Source organism: Acanthochromis polyacanthus, chromosome 13 (assembly GCF_021347895.1).
Source record: "Acanthochromis polyacanthus isolate Apoly-LR-REF ecotype Palm Island chromosome 13, KAUST_Apoly_ChrSc, whole genome shotgun sequence".
Taxonomy (NCBI): domain Eukaryota; kingdom Metazoa; phylum Chordata; class Actinopteri; family Pomacentridae; genus Acanthochromis; species Acanthochromis polyacanthus.
The window spans coordinates 18,595,491-18,616,459 of NC_067125.1; the positions used below are offsets into that span (position 1 = coordinate 18,595,491).

Below are 20,969 nucleotides of genomic sequence, written 5' to 3' on the forward strand. Positions count from 1 at the left end.
CAGTAGGACTTTTAACATTACTAGTATTTCTTATATAGATGATGTCTTGGTTTTTGGTATTGCATTTAATTGTCACAATTCTCTCTGAATGTGCTTTTTTCTCCAAGACAATATTCACTGCTACTAATTTTGATATTATAAGCATATCAATATATGTGGCAGAAATAAAGCCATGCTTTATTTTGTCATAATCTACCTGGATTACATGCAACATGTAATTCCATTCATGTAAAAAAACATGTGGTTCCATAGTGGTTCGGTCCATAGTGACCTCTGCAATGTAATAATGTCACTTTCAACCTGTAATGGGCTCAGGCTCTGGGTTTGTAGCTTTTTATAGCCTTGTATACTGTCACAAATCCTATGCTGAAGCCTATTTCCAGAACAGTCAGGGTCACGTACAGTTATGAAAGCTCATAGTTGCATCTCCTGTAGTTGTAGTTTCAACTTTAACCACCAGGTGGAAGAGATGGACGATCTGTGTCTGTAAAAGTGTATCTGTACAGGAGGCGTTTGAGGGATGGAGGCTATTCTCAGACATTCAGAGCTCCTCTTCAACCTCTGATTATAAACATTTTGAAAAATTGTATTTATTTATTTGTCGCTTCTTAATCACAGATTACTATAAACACATGTTCTGAGTTTGATCCTGAACATAAACATAATCCTTTATAATTCTGTAATTCATCAGAGCCAGACATCAGAAATGATGAATAGAGATGCGTGTGTGTCTTGGCAACAAGATGCTAAAGATCAGTCTGTGTGCAAAGTATGTATGTTTAGGTACTGTACATGCATTATACATTACATAAATTGACATTTATGTTAGTTCTGGGGAAAATAAGAAGAATAATATGTACATCAATTTTCATGTGTTGAATGTTAAATTGCATGTGCTCAAGGTGTTGTTGCGTATAGGTATCCATAGCCAGGTATTTGAGTGTGTACATGCATGTGTTAATTGATGTGTGCCTCCATTTGCAGGCTTGGGTTACCTGTGTACAGGTGGCAGATGGTGTAGGTGAGAGTGCAGCGAGACAGCCAGTTAGCAGGTCACAGATGTGTTAAGTGCTTTGCTTGAGTTTCTAAAAGTGGTGGAGTGTATCGCTGAGAGGCAGTGGAGAGAGTCAGAGTCTCCTCTTTACAAAGGCTCTTCAAAAGTTCTGCAGATGAGGTCTTTCACCATCTTGAGTCAGTCTCAGAGGATACATATGAAGCTGAACTGCTGTCATATATGAGACTTGTATCTTATAAATATCAGATTGTTTAAATGCTGAAATGTCCACGTTGGAAACTTAGTCATATTTTGTGTTAATATTCATTATTTTACTAATTAGTTTTAATTCTTATTTATGATTCAACATTTTTGCCGTTGTTGGTTTGGACAGTGTAGAGTTAGACAGAAAAGTGTGACATGCCATACTTTATTTAATTAACAGGAATTAAATTGAGGATGCTTATGAGGGATGCATGCAAACATTTGGATTCTCAGTATCTGTACATTTAAAACTGCAGTTAAAATCATTTTCTTTCTTGCAGGAAAATTAGCCTGTGAAACAGCTTTTTGTGCCTGTGTTACCAGAGCTCATAGTAAAACTCACTGTAAAGAAATTACGTTAGGTTTGTAAATCCCTTCATAAAACCAGGGTATTTTCTTTTCATAGTGGCAGGAGGGAACATTGCAATAATATTCCACTTTATTTATGGCCAGGTTTGGCTGTTTAATTCTCCAAACACTTAAAATATACCCAAAAAAGAACAAAAGCCGATGTCACATTTAAAAGCAGCAGCTCCGTGAGGCTTCTCAAGTAGCTGTTTGACTTCACTGACCAAAGCTTTTCCCTCTACATCTTAATCTACAATACTTTTCCATCTATTTCGGCCATGTATTTGTTTGATGAAATGGAAAAGCTTTTACTTCCCATTGTGTCCCATCTTTAACATAACCTTCTAGTCAAGTTCTAATGGTACGAGCTGCTTGGTTTGACTGAACTGAAACAAGTTCTGCACCCTGAAAAGCTTGAGTGAATCTGTAATGGGAGCCATTTTTTCAGCTCAAACCCTGATACTGCTTGCAGACCGGGCAGTGAAAACGGAGTCAGGGAACATCAGCGCTGAGTGCAGACCAGACAGAGGCCACTGTGTTGACTGTAAACACACACACTGTCTGCCTGCTCAGCACGAGGGACGACAGACGGATCGCTTACACGCACACGTACAAGAACTGTGCCACTCCAGTACCTGATATTATACCCTCAGGCAGAAAACTCAACACACATCTGGCTTGCACACACTGACACATGAACTGGTCAAAGACAACATGTGCTGGTTAAATGCTGCGGTGTCTTTGCTACAAACCCACAAGAAGCTGACTTGCTGTATTTCTTACTTTTTATTTGCATCCTTTCCCTTAAAATGTTAATACATCTTTATGTTCTACCTTTGCTTTATCTTGGTATATATGAAAATAAGTAACATTGTCACATATTGACAGCAGCTCTGTTAATAATGGCAATAAAGTAAAAATGAAACCACTCTCTGTTTCTTGTTCCCATCAGGCTGGTAAAAGAGGGGGTGGACCCAAATCATCGCCATCGTCTCGGTTGGACCGCTCTCATGGTGGCTGCCATGAACCGACAGCACAGGTTTGTGTGCATCATTGAGCTAAACCCTCTGAACGAGTGTTTCAAACTTCTGAGATGCCCTTCCCAATCAACGTATGTAATAGTACTGTGGTGGTTTGATATCTTGCAGCTGTCTGCATGTGTTAGCGGGTGAGCATATGTTATCCATGTCCCTGCTCTAGTCGCTACAGTACGTCATCAAGAGTGCAAAGTGCAACTTTCAGACTGGCAGACGGTCTTTACTCGTCCCCCATCTCTCTGTCCAACAAATTAAATTAGCCTCCTGGCCCCCAGAAGACACACAACACAGAGAGGGGCCGAGGTTATGGCCGGGCCAAATCCAATTTACGGAGCTTTTTTTCCTCCATCAGGACTGTGTGGTCACTTTTTTGTTAAAGGGCCTCAAAAGCAAGAAGCATAATGTGAAATCTGAATATGAAAATAGCTTCAAATGAGCTTATTTTAAATCTCAGGGCTATAGTCGCTCCTTTTTCAAGTTAGTCACGTAGTCTCAATCGATGCTGCAAAATAGAAACGTCATGAATCAGTAGACAGACACTATGACACACCATGAGTTGGATGGCAACAATATAGAAGAAGCATTATTTTCAGATTTTAGACTTTTGAGTATAAATTTTGAGACAATTTGAAAAAATTTTGTTTTGTGTGCTGAGACCAGTGTGTTCTATTACTTATATATTTGATTAGCTTATTAGTGTTGAAGCAACTTTTGCTCATTCAAGCAACAAAAACTAATATTCAGTAGTTTTGATAAACTGTTAATAGTTGCATGTTTCTTATCAAGAAAGATCCCAAATCAAATATGAGAATTTGCTCCTTTTGAATGGTTGTGTGTTGAATGGTTTAGTATTTTGGGCAAAACAAGTGACCTCACCGTGGACCCTTTTTCACAAATTGATGAGTATTTTCACAATTTACTACTATTTTGTAAACAATAGTCAGTCTTAAAAATGATAGAACAAGTTGTTGATGAAAATATTCTCTATTCCTTCATGGTCTGATCTTTAACTAATCCTCAAAGACGAATGCAATCATATTCTTTTGCATTTTACATTGTGATCTCTTGGCTGCAGGATGTTTTTATATTTACATCATGTGTTTTCTGAGTGATAGTCACTGTGTAGATATTGATGTATGTCATCTTGTGTTTCATGTTGTCTAATGATGTGTCAAGTGTTTTTGATATAAATTTGATTGTGTGTGTGTGTTTTTGTTTCTTTAGCCACTGTCTGTGTGTGTCACTGCACTGTCTTTTGTGTGTGTGTATGTGTGTTATGAGTGCTATAACTCAGCGAGACAGTGGCACTCCTCTGTGTTTAATCCCGTCCTCCAACCCCCCAGTGAGCCGTCACTGCTGCAGGGAAGACAGAACATCGGTTCACACACATCAGTCACACACACACTCACAAAACATCCACACACACACATACACACATACATGAGTGAGGAGACAAGGGGAGTTTATACCAAATATCTTACAGGCCAACTGCCTATTACTCAGCCACACACAACTTTATTTGCAGCCGTTAAGTGAAAACACAGGAAACATTACTCATGAACAAGGTCTAGCCTGTAGCTAGGATGTCAGTCTGAAGCTCACTGTTGAATTATTTTAGCCCGCTCTCACTTTGTATTTATATTTTCCTCGTCCAGAAATTATAATTGTGCTTCCATAAACAGAAGATTTCACCACTGAGCCATTTCAGTGGAAACTGCATGTACTCTCTTAATTCTAGATGTAGCATCCACCAGGCAGCCTGTCCTGTGTTCAGGGGTCGAGGTGTGGCTGTGTGAGAGAATCAGGGGTGGAGCAGAGGGGTGTGTGTAAGAATTAAGGGTGAGACATTGGGGGGGGGGTTGTTTGCTTAGCTTTGATGTGAAGCTAAATCAGGGAGGCGCAGGGCCTGGCCCTCTGTTTGCACTCTTTAACACACAATGCCCATCTCCATCTCTCTTTCTCTCCCTCCATCCCTCCCTCCCTGCATTCACGTGCACAATGAGCGCTCAGCCAAGTGTAGCGCCTGTTGACCGTTCCGACCTGTCGGCCGAGTGACTCGATGGGAGGGAGGGGGACAGAAACGAGGGAAAGCGGAGGGATGATGGAACGAGAGGTTGAGTGGCTCGTTGGGGGGAAAGAGAGAATAGTTGAGCAGCGGAGAGAGAGTGATGTGGAGTGGGATTATGGGTTTGGGACCAGGATTAGCTGGACTCACTCAGTCCTGGTGAAATATTATTATTTAGTCATGATACAACACAGTTATGATGGTAAGCCGTCTGGTTTAGTGACAGAGACAGTTATATTTGTCAAGTTCTCTTCACATTATACCCTTTTTAAGGTATTTGGTTTTTAGGCCTTTACTGAGAGACAGACAGTGAAGAAAGACAGAAGATACAGTGGAAGTGAGCATTGGAATAACATACAATATCAGCCAGCAATGATTCCAACATTAATGCATTAATGCCCATGTGGTATATGCCCAAACATTTCAGCTATCTAGTTGTCCATCTTCACACTATACTAAGATAAATACCCTCAGATACGCACAAATGATTTAGTTAACTTCCACATTAAAGCCACAATTAGCAGATGTCATGTAATTATTTCCAAAATGTGTACATTGCTATGGTTGTCTATAAGCAAAGTTGGAATTTTTCCAATAATAGTGCTGGAAATTAGATCACCACCTCCTTCTTTATTATCACAGCTATATAGCAACCATGTAGTGATTATGAGAGTAGAAGCTGTTAAAAGCTGGACATGAACTTCACCACTTAACACAGTCTTGTTTGAGTTGAACTGAATAATTGTTAAATTCTTACCTTAATTCGTGTAGCTAAAAAAGCCATGTACCTTATAAAATTGTGTCTGTCTTATGACCATTGAAATTTTGTTTGGCTGAAATAAAAAGGACAATAAGCTCAGTGAAAACCTCTTCCTGGCATCTATTTGACCCCAGGTGTGCCTCAGGTGAGCGAGGTCAAGTGAGGTCCAACGTCTGGGCCAGGTGGTCAGAGACATGGATGGTCAGTTCGACTCGGATGTCCATTATATCACAAGGGAGACGGAAGTGTCTGTTTCCTGTCTTCCCTCCAGGGCCGAATTGGAAACTAACACCAGTCACCTGCTGGTAATGCTGAAGCCCAGTTGGAAGGTTAAATCTTATCAGTCTGACCACCGACGTGTTAAATGATGAGCGGCTGCAACTTTGATATAAAAGCAGAATGGTGTAACGGTTAGAGATTCAGGCTTCTGCTGAAGTGTATCTAAGCAGAACACTGACTCCTGATTAGCTCCAGCAGCAAGGCTGCTGAGCTTTAACTCACTTTTATCCTTGATAAAGTGGGTACGGTAAACAGTTGTTATCCCTGGACCAGAGAAACGCATGCAAAATAATGAAACGAGGATGTTTCAGTTGGAGATGAGGGCATAAAGTCAGTAGCTAGATGGTTCTTTCTTTATTTAACTAGCATACATTTTGTTTTTATTTAGCCTTGAACATAAAATGATGTTGTAATTTGCAGATAATGATGTTTCTGTATGATAAGATTGTATCAGGAAGTTGGTGATTATAACTTTTTGCCCAGTCTTTTAAAATGAGACTTTAACCTAATTAACCTCTGCATGCCTTCAGTTTGGCCTCAAATTAGTGCTGCAACTCTCCTCTAAATGTCCCAAATAAAGTTAGCCACTTGATCATCAGTTGATTAGTAAAACTATAAACTGTTTTCAAAAGCTCATTAGTTTTAGTACCGTCCTCTGTAATTAAATCTCCTTCTCTTTCATCTTTTTACCTCTTTTCATCCACTCCTCCTCCTTCTCCTCCTCCTCTCTGGAGTCTTCCTGTCTTTTTCCCTTCGTGTTTACCCTTTTTATGCCATTAACCCTTTTCAGACCGTCTCATTTCTTCACACAGTCCTGCCCAGCCTCGTGTGACCAACCTTAGTTTGTGTGTGTCTGTATGTGTTCCGTACGATGCATCCATGTGTTTGTAGAAGTGCTTGCAAGGGTGAGAGGAGAGCCCTCTGTGGGTCATGGCCCCCCTGCCGCCCCCAGCCACAGTCATACAGTAACAAAAGGGGACCCCCCGATAGTCCTTTATGCCCCCTCAGCAAGGTCAGACACAAAGACCTGGCCAGAATGTTCTCAGCCTCCCTCTCCCACAGGAACACACATGTTCTCTGCTGACAAACTACCTAAGAATCATCAGATTTTCATTATGTAAATAGAGATCAAGAGAAAGTTTGTCTTTGATTTCTTGAGCCTCTACTGGTATCCCAAACACTGGTGCCAGATCCCTTTTTATATAAATTTATTTTGATAGTCCAGTGACCGTTTCAGTCATTGTAACGCGAAACATTACATTTACTTGTGCTGCTTTTTTCAAATGTATAAAATTTGATTTGTTCAGCTGATACAGATTTTTTGGTGGCCAACGCCCATGCTGATTAAAAAAGCATCAGGACCGAGGGCTGATACGTAATTCTAAGATTGTGTTTGGGTTGTTTTTTGGGTCTGATAAAATATAAAAATGTAATAATCATGAGAAATGAGACACAAAATTGCTCAACTTCAATTAACATCTGTATTGTCTCTGTTTCCTTAAGTAGATCTGCATTCTATCTGCAGCACAAAAATGCATCAACTAAATGATAAAAACAACTCAAGTATGATTGTATGGTTTATTGCACTTAACAGCATTTATCAGCAGATAGCAGCATTTCTTACTATTGGTCTGGTAAACATATTAACATCTGACATCTGTTTTTATCTTCAATCATGTGCACAATGGAAAACAGAACATTAGCTGCGGTAGCTTATCAGGCCCCTGTAGCGAGTGCAGCCCGACCTAACATACCTCCTAGCCGCCTCCCTTATAAACAACCGATCCTAAATATCTGCCTCATGTCCAGTGTCAGCTGGGATGGGTTCCAGCCATCCACAACCCTCAACAAGATAAAGTAGATATAGCTAATCAATAGATAAATAAATGATATTTAATCCGCCTGATTCATTGGCCATTATTTGGATTATTACTAAACAAGTCATTCAAATACATTAGCAAACAATTTTCAGTAGCTCTGATTCACTTTATATAATATAATTAGGAGGGAAATTATTGGCAGATTAATATTTGATGAAAATATATTGCGTTATTATTTAGAAATATTACTGATACGTGCTATTGTCCTCAGATTTTCTTTTAAAATCAGTACTTTTCCATTGCTTTCACACTTTTTCACGCTGTGTTATATCAGAGTTGACTTATAAAGTTGCTCCATGACTTTGTAGGTCATTTCTCCTGTCAGTATTTAGTACAGGTTCTTCTATAGGAGCCGTCGTCTGGTACACGCTCAAGTGTAGTCGTTTTAAAAAATAACTTCACCCCACCTCCTTTGAATAATCATTTTGTTCCATTTAAGCCCTATCAGGCCATTGCCATGACCATTTAGCTGAAAATGATCCATCATTCCTCCCAGGCTGCATTACATGGCCACAGGTTTAAAGACAGCAGCAGCGGCGTACTGGCAGGGTTCATGTTTCGGCCACTGCCTCTCCCTCTCAGTCGGCGCAGACTAGTAACTGGTTCGTGTGTACGCTTGTACATGTCTGTGTCTCAATGTCAAAGCCATTGTTCACGTTCGTGGTGGTAAATGTAAAGTGTGTGTGTGTTTATGTGACAGTGTGTTCTGTAGACGGAGAGACGGTACCTGGAATGTCCGCTGGGTCACAGTGAGTGGTGTTGCCGAGGTACTCGTGTTTGTTCTATAAGGCGGTACGCTCCAATGAAGGGCTACACACAAACACCCACTCTGTCACACAAGGCCCCCCAACATTGCCGGAAATAGGCCCGACCCTTGCCCCTTCAATGTGCACATATGTACATGTTACAAGGCAGACAAATGTGTAACAAGGGAGAGAAAGAGGGCAGCGGGCATTGGGGTGTATCCACCATAACGATGCAGAATAGATGGAAGTGAATCAGGTGACAGTGTCGTATTCAGTTAAGGAAATGTTTGTTTAAAGGCTGTGAGGATGCGAGAAACTTTGTTGAAAGGTTTTGGTTATGTTTGGTGATGTGAAGGAAGAAGGTCAAAATTCAGTTCCAAATCCAGTGTACATCCTCTTTTCTGTACCAGACTCAAAGACGTACTCAGACAACTCCATATTTGTGTGCTAATGCTGACTTACTTGGATGTTTTTTTAGGAAAACAGAAAAGCTTGAGATGACAGAAGTTTGTCTACTGCCAGCGCTAGAACATTTCTATCATGGTAGCTACTGTTTTAATATCTCTGGTTGTATCGGGCCATTGTGGGCAGTTTTATAAATGAGGAGGATATTCGTTTTACAAGATTTTTACAGAAACCTGTTTTTCATGAACCTGTTTTTGTCTTCTTATTCACTGGATCGACCAAAAAGAGGAAACCCTGAGATACTTTATTCGTAAACAGATCCATAATTGAATTCCCAGTGAATTTGTTAAGTCACAAGATCTACTGAGACAACAATATAAGTAAATTAAGTATATTGTGATAGAAGATATCTTAAATTCACCACCACTTGCCTTGCTTGCAGGTATGCCTGGAAAAAGAAAAAAAACTGTTCTCTAAAACTGTTGATAGGACATCTGACACTGCCAACATAGTGCTCTTCTTTATTCCTCATTTTATGAATCGTTTAGTCCTTACAATGTTTTTTATTTGTAGAACTTCTCCAGAGCCATTAAAACGGTTTTTCAAGTGTGTGGCATCATCATAGCAAGAGTATGGGCTAAAACGGTTCTTATTGTCCATGCTATAAATACTGAGCTATTACCATGTAATACTTGTCTGAGTGTACGTCTGCATTTTATCACTCGTATTTAAATGTGTGTTTCTTCCTTTTGTCGTTTTCCAGCGTGGTGAAAGTTCTGATCGAAGCCGGTGCCGACCCAAATGCCGGGGATCACTTTAACAACGTTTACGACACCTCACGGGAGAAAGGCATCCACTCGCTGGAAGGTAAAAAAAATAAGAGAGGCAACCGTGTGTGCATTCGTCACACATGTTATTACACCCAAAGTGTTAAACCAGATATTACAAGACGTTATAATTTGCATAAAAATTTGCATTTATGTACATGCTGGATTCCTTGCGTGTTATTTATTTTATATGTTTTGTGACAAGTAGCGTGTGTTTTATTTGTTTTTCATCTTGGCTACACAGTCACACCCCCCCCACCCTCCAGTCTGTGTTGGGTTTCTGCAGACATATTTATATGGGATATGTATATTGCAGACATTTATATGGCTGTCAGGTTTGGGTCCACGTGGGGCTGGCGTAGCGTGGGGAAGCGTTTCCCAGACGCACACTGATGGATGGGCTAGGGGGGCCTGTGCGACGCTTTATTGGGTTAGCTATGATTATCCCGCCCTGTCTCTCTCCCTCACACACACACAGACACACACACAGATGCTGCAGAGAGAGACTGTCAGAGAGATAGCGAAAAAGGGTGGGATGGATGGATGAAGGAAAAGACTAATGAAGCAAGGAAGAAGGAAAAGAGAGGAGAAAAAGAGGATTGAAAGAAGGAGGTTAAAGATGGAGGACGAAGAAGAAGATGTGGATGTTTGAGGGGATGATGGAGAGAGGGAGGGATTGAAGGAAATGGGTGGGATGATGAGGGAGAGGAGAGGAAGTCAGGAAATGGATGAGACAAAGTTATTGGGATAGAGAGAGTGCACAGGGAGGAGGGAAGGAGAGGGAGCAAGTGATGAAAGGAACTGATGGACACTGAGGAAGAGAGGAAGGAGGCGGAAAAAATAAAAATGGATGATGGAGGAGTGGCACGAGATGAGTGCTCTTATGAAAAAGAAGTAAGGAGAGAATGATAGAGCATCTCCATTATTAGTAAGGAGCGCAGCGAAACAGACCCTAAAACACAACTCGCATTATTCCAATCGTGTCGGACAGTTGAGCTTAAATCTGTGAAAATGAACAACTCTTCCGAAGCTGGAAACAAGAAAGATAATTTTGTAAAAGCAGTGCTGTCATTGTCTCACTGGAGCCTCGGCTGAATAGATTAAAGAAAGCTTTTCTGGATTTAAACAGCTTCAGTTAAAGTGGTTTGTTAATTCATTGTGATCATTTTCTTCAGCTCCAGGGAGTATACCGCTTCTGTATTCAACGGATCTTTGAAGAGTTTCTCAAATTAATTTTGAGTCCAAAGTCATTAAAAAAGGCAGTTTTTTTAATTTGTTGTTTTAACTGTCAAAAAAATTACTCAAAATTTAGCAGAAATTTCACAAATGTTCCTATCAGGCTTTTTCCATTTATTTTTGTTAATTTGTGGATGCTCTGCAACAGAAAATGCGGGCTGTTCTGATCTTTCTTGTTCCTCACTCCTCTGTTTCTATCTTCAGTGCTGGTGTCCAGAGAGGATGAATTCAGCAGCAGGCTCAGCAGTAGGGCTGGTTTCCGTGGCTGCACAGCGCTTCACTACGCCACGCTGGCCGATGACCCACGAACTGTCCGCATGCTGCTGGAGGCTGGTACGTTGTCCCTCCCAGTACCCAAACCCATCCCTATATACTGCACTCAGGAGTCAATCACAGATAAATATGAAATAAATAAAGTTGAACACGGATGCAGCAGCCTGCACATATTTCGAATATTGGTCTGCAGATTCAGGTATGAAAAACTCCTGCGTCAAATCATGTGAAAGTAGAGTCATTTTTTACTTTAATCACATATTGTCGACCAATCAGAGTTCCTGTCTTTATGCTTCTCTCCTGTACATCTAATATTACAGAGAAAGGAAGAAAATGGATGGAGGAGTTTTGCATCTCCTGCTAAAGTGAACAAAGTCCACCTTTCTTAAGGTTACACTGCAAAATGCAGCTGTCATCTGAACTTTGTCATTTTCAGCTAAACAAATGCAACAGACCTCAATTATATTGTCCACTGGAGGGAAAAGTCTCAGTGGTTTACCAGGATGTCTTTATCTGTTGTTGGAATGAGTGAAATTCAAGCATTTTGGCCTCAGTTGACAGTTTATTTGTTTATTCCTCCTGTCAAGCAGGTTTGTGTTTCCAGGCAGATGTGTATTTTTGTGTCACTGGCCATATTTCAGGGAACTTGGTAGGAAGTCAGGCCCAAGGGCGAGAAGGGACGGATACTTTTTGTGCCAGTCTAAGAGCCTTTTGCCTTTTTTGTTGTAAATCTTATCTGTTGGAAATAGGAATACATATAAATTTCAAGGCAGATCCCTTTTTTGCCGATCCTCTGACACATGGATAGACACGAGTTTACATTCAGTTTGAAATCCTTCTTTTAGAGATAAGATTGTTTCTGTTAGTTCATGAGAAGAAATTTTTAATTTTTGGAATTAAATTATGAACTTAAGCCTAACTCAAGCATCCACACCTTAAACCTTCTCTGTTGTGTTGAAACTACATTAATCTCATTCTGCCACTATTGTCTCTGTCAGTTTTTATAAGCTCTCTGCATGTAATCACCTAAACAACCAACAGTTATTATTAGCAGTATTACAAAACTCATTTAAAATTGATTACTGGTTCATCCTTCCTGTCCCCCCATTACACTCGCACCTGTCGTTGACTCGGCTCCACCAGCACACATACATAAAAACCCTGGGGGCAAACTATCCCCCTCAGTTTTCAGGCGAGCAGCTCTTAAACAAGCTAGGCCTCGTTGAACTGTGACCTCCACACAGAACATGCCCTTGGGGTAACTCCACAACCGCAGGAAGTGTGTGTCTTTGTGTGTGAGTTTTTATAAGTGTGAGCTTGTGCATTCAAACACAAAATATTCATAAATTCATGTTTGCTTTTATCCTTCTGATATTCTTGTTTCAGTTTGTGCACACCCTTTTTTAATCTTGTGGGGAAATCTGTAGTTGTTGCTTTTTAGGTTGATTAGGTTTTTAATCTAAGAACACTCAAAAAAAAAAAAAAACACCCCGGCTACTACCACCAGCATCATTGCTATATGCACACCCAAACGCACACACAAGCTTGTATTAATGTCTTGTTTATATTTATGATGGATGATGCATCTAAAGCTCCGTCTGCCCGTCTCTCCCGTCTCACCCTGCGTCTGTAAGCACTCTGTACGCTTAAACAAATCACCTCCACTAACTCAATCAAATGTTCTGCAGACGCATTTTTGAATTAAAAAGGTAAGAAATTTCACGAAGCAGAGACATTTGTTTTAAGACAATCAGATTAAAGACAGGGTTGGTAGTTGCTCGCCCGACTGGGCCTTTGCTGCATTGGCGCCGCGATCACGGCCAATAACAGTCACGACATGGCACACTCCCAGTCACACACACCGCTGTCCATGTGTGATCTGTGTAAATGGACGCATAATTAGAGACTTTTGTGAAGCTTTTTCATGTATGCTTGAATATTCTAAACAAAGCCTCTGTCCTGTGTGTTTTTCTTTAATCCGTTTCTTCTCTGGAGCCTCCTATCCATCTTTTTTTTTTTACATCCGCACAAAAAATCTTATAACCTGCCACAGCTTCAGGACATCTGTGTGGATTTGGGTGTGTGTCATGTATGTACACACCGCATGCGTTTACAGAGCTGTGTCTATCCCGTGTATCCTTGTTATTTCCCCTGTGTTTGTGTGCCTCCATGTTGCTCCGCTAGCCATGGGTTTGCTCTTTTGGCCTTAGCCGGCCCTCAGCTCACATGTCCATCCATCACAGTCTTCCGGCCCACCCTCAGGCTTCGCTTCGCCCCACAGTCCCTCACCCTACCTGCGGAGGCTCCCTAGCTTCTCCCCCGGCTCCACATCAGGCTTCTGGCCAGGGGCACTGAGTAATGGACAGCTCCGTAGGTGGTAGGAGGCCAGGAGAGACACACATGCTCACAGATGCACACAATACAGATACAAGGACACACACGCATGCACAAAGACCAGCAGGGGCTCTCTCCCACCAGCTGCAGTGAAAGAGAGGGAGGAGGAAATAGGAAAGAGGAGGGGCTCCTAATAGGCATAACTAAAGCACTCCTAATGAAGGGATCCTGTGTGTGCGTGTGTGACTGTGTGCGTGTGCGTGTGTGTGTGACTGTCGTTAGTGTTGATCCTGTTATAAAGTGCTATGGCCCAGAGGGTTGGCCTGATATTAAAGCCCTAAATGATGCTATTTATTATGTCCAGTGTCTGTGTGTGTGTTTGTGTGGTGCTGGGGTACTTTATTGCTTTCCTCCCTCATGTTTTTGGCGGTCGAGGAGGGGGTTAGTGGTGTATTGTTGTCAGGATCGATAGCTTTGTGAGCAGGTCACAAATTTAGGGGTTTATCGATAATCATCACAGTGATTATTAGTCTCTGCGGTCGTTGCTCTGAGCAAAATAACAAACATCACCTGTATTGATTACAAACTGTTTTCTCTGAGAAGAAACTTCAGATGGGTATTTTGGTTCTAACTGTCCCATTCAACATCCTGTACATACAGTACAAATGCCTCTAATGTACTTGGGTGCACCAGTACTCAAAAAATACCCTCATCTACCAGCTGAGAAGTTATAACGTAGAGCTTAACATCTAAATATACTGTCAAGGAGTATCATCACAGTTTGTCAGTGATTTATTTTAATCATCTTATATTGTAACAGAGAGATTTCAATGTGTTTCCATGCCGACTTACCATTAAAGTGACACATTTCATGTCACTCCAGTGAGTTTGCACAGTTTTTCCTACTTTCCCTGTCGTGAGTGTCAGTCGTGCTTTAAATTGCATTAAGGCCTCAGACTATATTGCCAGAGATTGTTAAATTGTGTGACTCATCGTAAAACCTCTGATGGTGCCAGTAAGAAATCCCTGTGCAGGAACAGTGTTTCATTGTGTTCATCAGTGCTGAAAGCAATAATCACCTTATACTGTAAGATTTAAGAGCATAAAGCTTCAGGGTTTGGTGCCTGTACTGGTAAATACATGGTCTCAGCTGGGTGTTGTTTGAAACATTTATTACTGGTATTGACACAGTTTCTGAGTTTCCATGTTCTACTTTTTGCAGTATCGTACTTTAAGGATTATAAACATTTATTTTCTGACAGAATCAAAGACTTTAAACTGTAACAAGACGGCATCACCAATTAAATATTTCTTAAGAGAATTTTTAAAGACTATCTTTAGCCATTGGCCATGACTTTTTAAAAGACTTCTGTGTGTAAAATAAACATTCCATATTTTTCATTTTTCGACAAAGCTGCAGTAGACAAGAATTTTCAGATACTTGATTCTATGGACTGACTGTGGTTGCCAACAGAACAGTGCTGAGTTGTATACCAAGCCTGATTGACTGTTGAGAATCTATTGTGGACATAAGCTACACCTTTAAGTTTAGGTAGTAAAGCTGCAATGAATAATCACTTGCCAACTACTAAATTATTGCCAAAGCATTTGTGATTAATGGTTAACCAGTTTGACTAAGTATGAATGAAAATACTGATTCCAGCTTCTTATGTAGAAGTACACTTATTTATGGACCAAACAACAAAAGAACTCGGCAGTGTAAATAAAGAGTTTTCAGCCCTGTTGAGTAACGTGATGGCTGCCACTCTGCTACAGTAGCTGGTTTAGCAGCTACTTTGTTTATTGCATTTTCATTTTGTCTTACATGCAGCCGAGGGAATGGAAACATTCACTTGTTCGTGTGGAGGCTCATGTGTGTCGGTGTCTCTGGGTTGTGGTAGCACAGGTCAGGGCAGAAGGCACCGCTAACCACTCTGACTGACAAGTGCACCACTGTCCAGTCCTGGCACACTTCACCCGCGCTGTGACATTATGTTTGTGCCTCATTTATACCGTGACCCCTTAAAGATAGTCCGTTTCACTCAATTTTCCTCTCTTTGACCCGTCCTGCTGTGTGGAGGTGTGTGTTTATGCCTCCGCGGCCCCAAACCTGTAGCAGCCTGCAGTGTGCATGGATCATACAATAGTCCAGAGTGTTGGTGTGCGGCTGCAGGGGTCAGAGTGTGTGCTATTGCCACGCGTTGCAGATATGAAGCCCCCTACAGAGTCACTGCGTGGTCCTCCTGCCTCACTGCAGTTAGCCTCCGTGACCTCTCACCCCTAACCTCACTTTCTTGATTGACGTTTTCAGCGTCCTGCTGAGGAAATGTGTGCATAATCTTGTAATGTTTGCAACAAACATCATGAGAATATGGTTGAAGCTAACAACCATACCATTTTCCCCTATTGTCTAAACTGTGCATTTGTGTGTGTGTGCTTTTTGTACCTGTCCAGGTGCTAACCCCATGCAGACCAATGGTTTGGGACACACAGCTCGGGCCTACGCTAAGGAGGGAGAAGTGAGCGCAGTACTGCAGGAGTGGGAAGGAAAGGTCTGAAACACTTCACATTCACACAATGATTCACTTAGTTCTGCTTTAATACAACCTGTTACAGGCAATTAAAACAATGTTTCTTTCCATGTTCACAAATATAATGATTGTGTAGTTGTTTCCTTTGGTCTGCTCTGAATGACTCAGCACCATTCACTCAGCAGACATCTGTGTGGTTTTCTTGCCATCATGCACATAGGAACAAACTCCTCAGGAGGTCTGTGGCAGTCTGTGCACTGACTGACAGGTGCTATTGAGTATTAAACTTTTGGAAGCTTGTGGAGGTTAACTGGGGTTAAAAACACGTGCTGAGCAACAGAGCTTGGTTATTGATCAGTACTTATCATGACATGAGACACAATCTGAATTTTTTGTGTTTTGCTGAACCTTGGAATCCACTGTTGGGTTGCAAAGGCGTATTATGTTTAAAAATCACCAAAATTATACTATTTGTCATCACCAGAAACTGTAAAAAGAGAAAGCATTGTCAAATTTTCCAACTTTCAGATGGTCAATAAACCAGTAACTTAAATACATGTAAGCTTCACATCTTGAAGGTCTTGATATTTCATCCAAATTACTGTATTCTTGATGTCAGTGTTGCCACACAAAAATAAACCACTGCTCTAACAAGAGTCTGTAAAAAATAAAAATAGAAATAATCTATTGCTCACGTTTGCAGCTCTGAAGCCATCAGTGATTCAGCTAAACAAGCAGTCGCATGACAAAAAATCACCCAGAGACACCTGAGAAAAATGTAGTACATGTTGAATCCAGATTTTTAAACGTTTTTGTTGAATTTTTGATTGATATATAATCAGAGAAATTCACCTAATGCCTTTTCTTTCCTTATGATTCTTGGCATTAAGACCTGTCTTATACTGCACAAAAGAACAAAACAAAGAGATTATCAGGTTTATTGCACCGTTTCAACAAGTAATTACCAAATCTGAGAAACTCATTGTATTTATCACCAAGATTTTTCTTTAAAATGTCATCATTGATGACAAAGAGAGACCGAAGTTTTTTATTAAGTCATGGGTGTTTCAGAATGCTAAACGCAGTTGTCAGCATTGGCATTGTGGATTTATGGTGTAAATATCTTTCATAAGTTCAAACAAATATGGTAACTTCATTAAATATATGTAACCCTCTAAAAGACATCTTTGGTGCATTTTTTTTCTATCCATGATCTCGACTCTCCAGGAACTACTCTTCAGAAATGGTGACATGAGATTCTACATAACTCATATTTTTCATAACGTAGAAACATGAAACAATGAGGCTCATTTATGTGTTCTAAATACTTTCTGGACAACAGTAGTGTGCTTTTGTGCAGAATAAGCTAAATCAGAGTTTGGATACACACACAGTAATTGTTAGTATGAGCAAGTCATCTTTTTTTTAGTGTGTGTGTGTTTTCATTGGGATTTGTCAACGAGAAGAAAAATATTTTTCAAAAATGACAGAAGTTGTCTCTAAAAATAAACACCAGTTTGTTGACATGAGCTAAAAGTGTTACTCCGAATGCACAGAAGCCTTCCTGTTAACACCATAGCAGAATCTTTACAAAACCTAAGAACATTGCTTCTATTTTTCCAATACTTTCCAAGACAGGCATTTTTTCGAAATCTAATTTAAAATTGGACAAGTTGGCTTGGCAGTCCTGACTTTTCAAAGCTCCAGCACACTGCCATCGCTGCTCAGCTCTCGGTATTTCACAGGTGTGTAGTAGCAGAAGTGGGGTCTGCCTTTTCTTTTCTTAAATAAAACTCGAGTTATCCGTAGTTATCTACTGGCTTGACAGCAGGCTGGAGCTAAGCAAGATGGAGAGAGAGAATAAACAGGCTGCCTCCACTGCAGGGTGAAAACCTGGAGTCTAAGGAGACAAAGAGGGGAGGATAAATGAGTCATGGGGAGGCTATGAGGAAGAAAGGAAGAAGCACTGAGGGGAGAGTGAAGAACGTCGAGAGAAAATATGTGGACAAAGAAAGAGAGAAGAGTGGTGGAAAGAGAGGAGGAGAAGCAAAATGAGCAAAAGAGAAAAAAGTGGATGTCAGAGAAACATAGGCAACGATGAATAGAGAGAGAGAGAATGATAAAGAGGACAGGAATCGGATAGGAGAGAAGACATTTCTAAAGTGGCAGATGAAGTTGGAAGAAGGGAATGATGGGAGCAGTAGAGAGGTTTAAGAAGATAAAGATAAGCATTCTAAAGGGTTTATTGCACTGTTTTCAACAAGTACTTACCAAATCTAACAACCTCATTGCATTTATCACCAACATTTCTTTACAAAATGTCATCATTGACGTCCATTATTTGGCAGTTATAGATGAAGCATTAATCATCTCCTGAAAAGTACACCTTCAACAATTCATCAAAATCAATCAGCAACTATTTTAATAGTCAATTAATTAGTTTGAGTAATTAAAAAAGTAAGATAAATATTATAGGGTGTCTTTACTACTGTATTACATTTAAACTGAATATTTCTGGTTTGCAGACAAAACAAGACATTCAAGGTCGTCACTTTGGGCTTTCAGACCCACTGACCAACAATTTGATCATTTTTTGACGTTTTATAAACCAAGCAATTATTTGATTAATTGAGAAAATAATGGACTGACTGATCGACAATACTTTGTTTAATGGTCAGCTAATTAAAAATGTTCAAAGATACCTTTTGCCGTTTGACATGAAGGATTAAGACATGATTTCCTTTATGAAGCTCAGTTCACAAAGGAGTTTACAGTCTGTTAAACGTGCTCATGTCGAGGTGAGATCCTGATTTAAAAGTGTTCACTCATAATCCTACTTGTAGCTTAGCACCAAGTACGTAAACTAGAAGTGTAAAATAGTGTTACTATCTCGACAACAATATGTCATTATGAGGGTTCATCTAAAACGTCTAGGAGCTTGTTTGCCGCTAACTCTTTCTCTGCTTCAGTTGAGTTGTGAAGTTGATACTGGCAGTAAACAAAGAAAAGGTGATGATACAGAGAGGGATGAGGAGTCTTCCATGCTGTCCTGTGAGACTTTACTTGAGAAGTGATGATACGTTTTCCCTTCTTCCCTCCATCTAGTTCCAGGAGGCGCAGGCTCGGCGGGAGGCGGAGGAAAGGAGGAGGTTTCCCCTGGAGAGGAGGCTGAAGGAGCACATCATCGGACAGGAGGGCGCCATCAATACTGTGGCTTCAGGTAATCACGCACACATAGAGTATTACATGTATAGCTTGGCGGATGCTCCACAGAAACACCAAGTGAACATGAATACATGTTTTTACACTACAGCTTTGTTTTATTACATTTTGTTTGTTTCTTTTCAATGTATTTCTGTTTTGTGCTGCCCTCCTTCCTCCCTCCCGTTCTCCTCCCTTCCCTCCAGCAGTGGGCGGGTTCAGACAGACCGGCGGAGGCTGTAATTGGTTAATTTTGATGAATGAGCTGTCTGTCAGGCGTACACAGGTGCCGTGTGCATGTGCGTATGTTTGTGTGTGACAGCTGAAGAGGCCAGGCTTGGAGCCGCCAGTTAACACGATTACAGAGAGGAGACATACTACAGACCCCCTCCTTTACCCTCCTCCTCTGTTCTCTCCATCCTTCTGCTTTCCCCCACTCTGTCTCTTTTCCCTTTTGGCTTTCTCTCCTCCGTTTCTCCTCCGTCTCAATCTCTCCACCACCTTGATCTCCATCTCACCCACTCTGTCCTTCACCCTTCTGTCCTTTCCTACTTGCTCTTCGTGGCCTTCACGCACATCCTGAATCTTTCCATCACAGTTCCTCTGAGCTGTGGTTTCACAGAGTCAGGGATGGACAGGTGGAAGATAAAGGGATGTAAACAGGAGGAGAGAAACAAATGGATGCGATGGAAGACTTCATTAAAAGATTAAAAAAAGATATAGGAACGCTGATGGGAGAAGGTGGTGGAGAAGTAGAAGCAGAAAGCTCTGAGCATTGACAGAAAGACAAAGAGAGCGAGTGTAGTGCATAGAGAAGAGGAGGGAGGATGAGTTAGAGCACAATAACACGGCAGACAGTAAAGAGCTGATATTACACCAGGCATCCATGGAGGCCATGTATTGATCTGCAGATGAGAGACTGAGAGTTTGTGGGTTCAGAGAAGGTTCTGGAGCAGTGAGAGAGGCTGTGTGTTATTTTTACGGCGGTGGACATTTTCGGTTTAGATTTGTGAAAATAATTAACTCAAAGCTGGAAACGGATATTACAATCTGTAATGTGCTAGTGAGAGCAAATACTGCAGAGTTTATAACCAACAGGAGAATAACTTCTGCTCCAGACCTCTGTAAGTCAAATACTGCGTAAAAAAAACAACAACACAGAACTACAAACTGCACAGTTGTCTATTAAATAATGGACATTTATGTATATTTGAGCTGCAGTTACAAGTATTAGAGTTTGGAAGGAAAGCAGGGAGTGTTAGGAGAGGATAATCATGGGACTTGTAGTCTTTGCTAAGGCAATGAATGACAAATTGTTTTGAAAGCCATACAAGACATCAGCACTGAGATAAAGGAAGAGCTTATTGATCTCTGAGAAGTATTACAGTGAATATATCTCACACACACACACACACACACACACACACACACACACACACACACACACACAAAAGTGTGATGATAGAACTATGAGGAGCTTCAGGAGACGGACAGAATTAATCTACAAAGGTATTTACAAGAGCCCACGTTATCTAATGTTTTTTTATGCTCACATTGTGTGCTGTTTTTATCAAAGGTGAACCGAGCAGGAATCAGTCTAACTCTGGCTAAAAGGGGAAGTAGAGATTTAGAGATGAGGAGATGGATCAGGAAAGAGAGAAGGGGATATACTGCAGATAAGGAGACAACAAATGAGCAAAGGATGTAGAGATAAAGAGAGAGAGCTACACAGGGCTGGATTATGTAACCACAAATGCACGCTATGTACAACAAATACATTTTCATGTGT

At 40.8% G+C, this 20,969-nt stretch overlaps 2 protein-coding genes across 3 annotated transcripts in view; both read left to right on the forward strand.

Moving 5' to 3' along the window:
• LOC127536903 (coiled-coil domain-containing protein 186-like) overlaps positions 1-20,969 on the forward strand; it is a 218,860-nt gene that overhangs the window by 61,722 nt on the left and 136,169 nt on the right. The gene's annotated exons all lie outside the window — the stretch shown is intronic.
• Positions 1-20,969, forward strand: part of clpb (caseinolytic mitochondrial matrix peptidase chaperone subunit B) — a 42,937-nt gene that overhangs the window by 1,892 nt on the left and 20,076 nt on the right. For both annotated transcript variants that reach the window (XM_051958325.1, XM_022200247.2), the window contains exons 3-7: positions 2,559-2,645; positions 9,542-9,645; positions 11,046-11,174; positions 15,903-16,000; positions 19,085-19,199. In XM_051958325.1, coding sequence (XP_051814285.1) covers positions 2,559-2,645; positions 9,542-9,645; positions 11,046-11,174; positions 15,903-16,000; positions 19,085-19,199 — 533 coding nt within the window. The remainder of the gene's footprint in view (positions 1-2,558; positions 2,646-9,541; positions 9,646-11,045; positions 11,175-15,902; positions 16,001-19,084; positions 19,200-20,969) is intronic.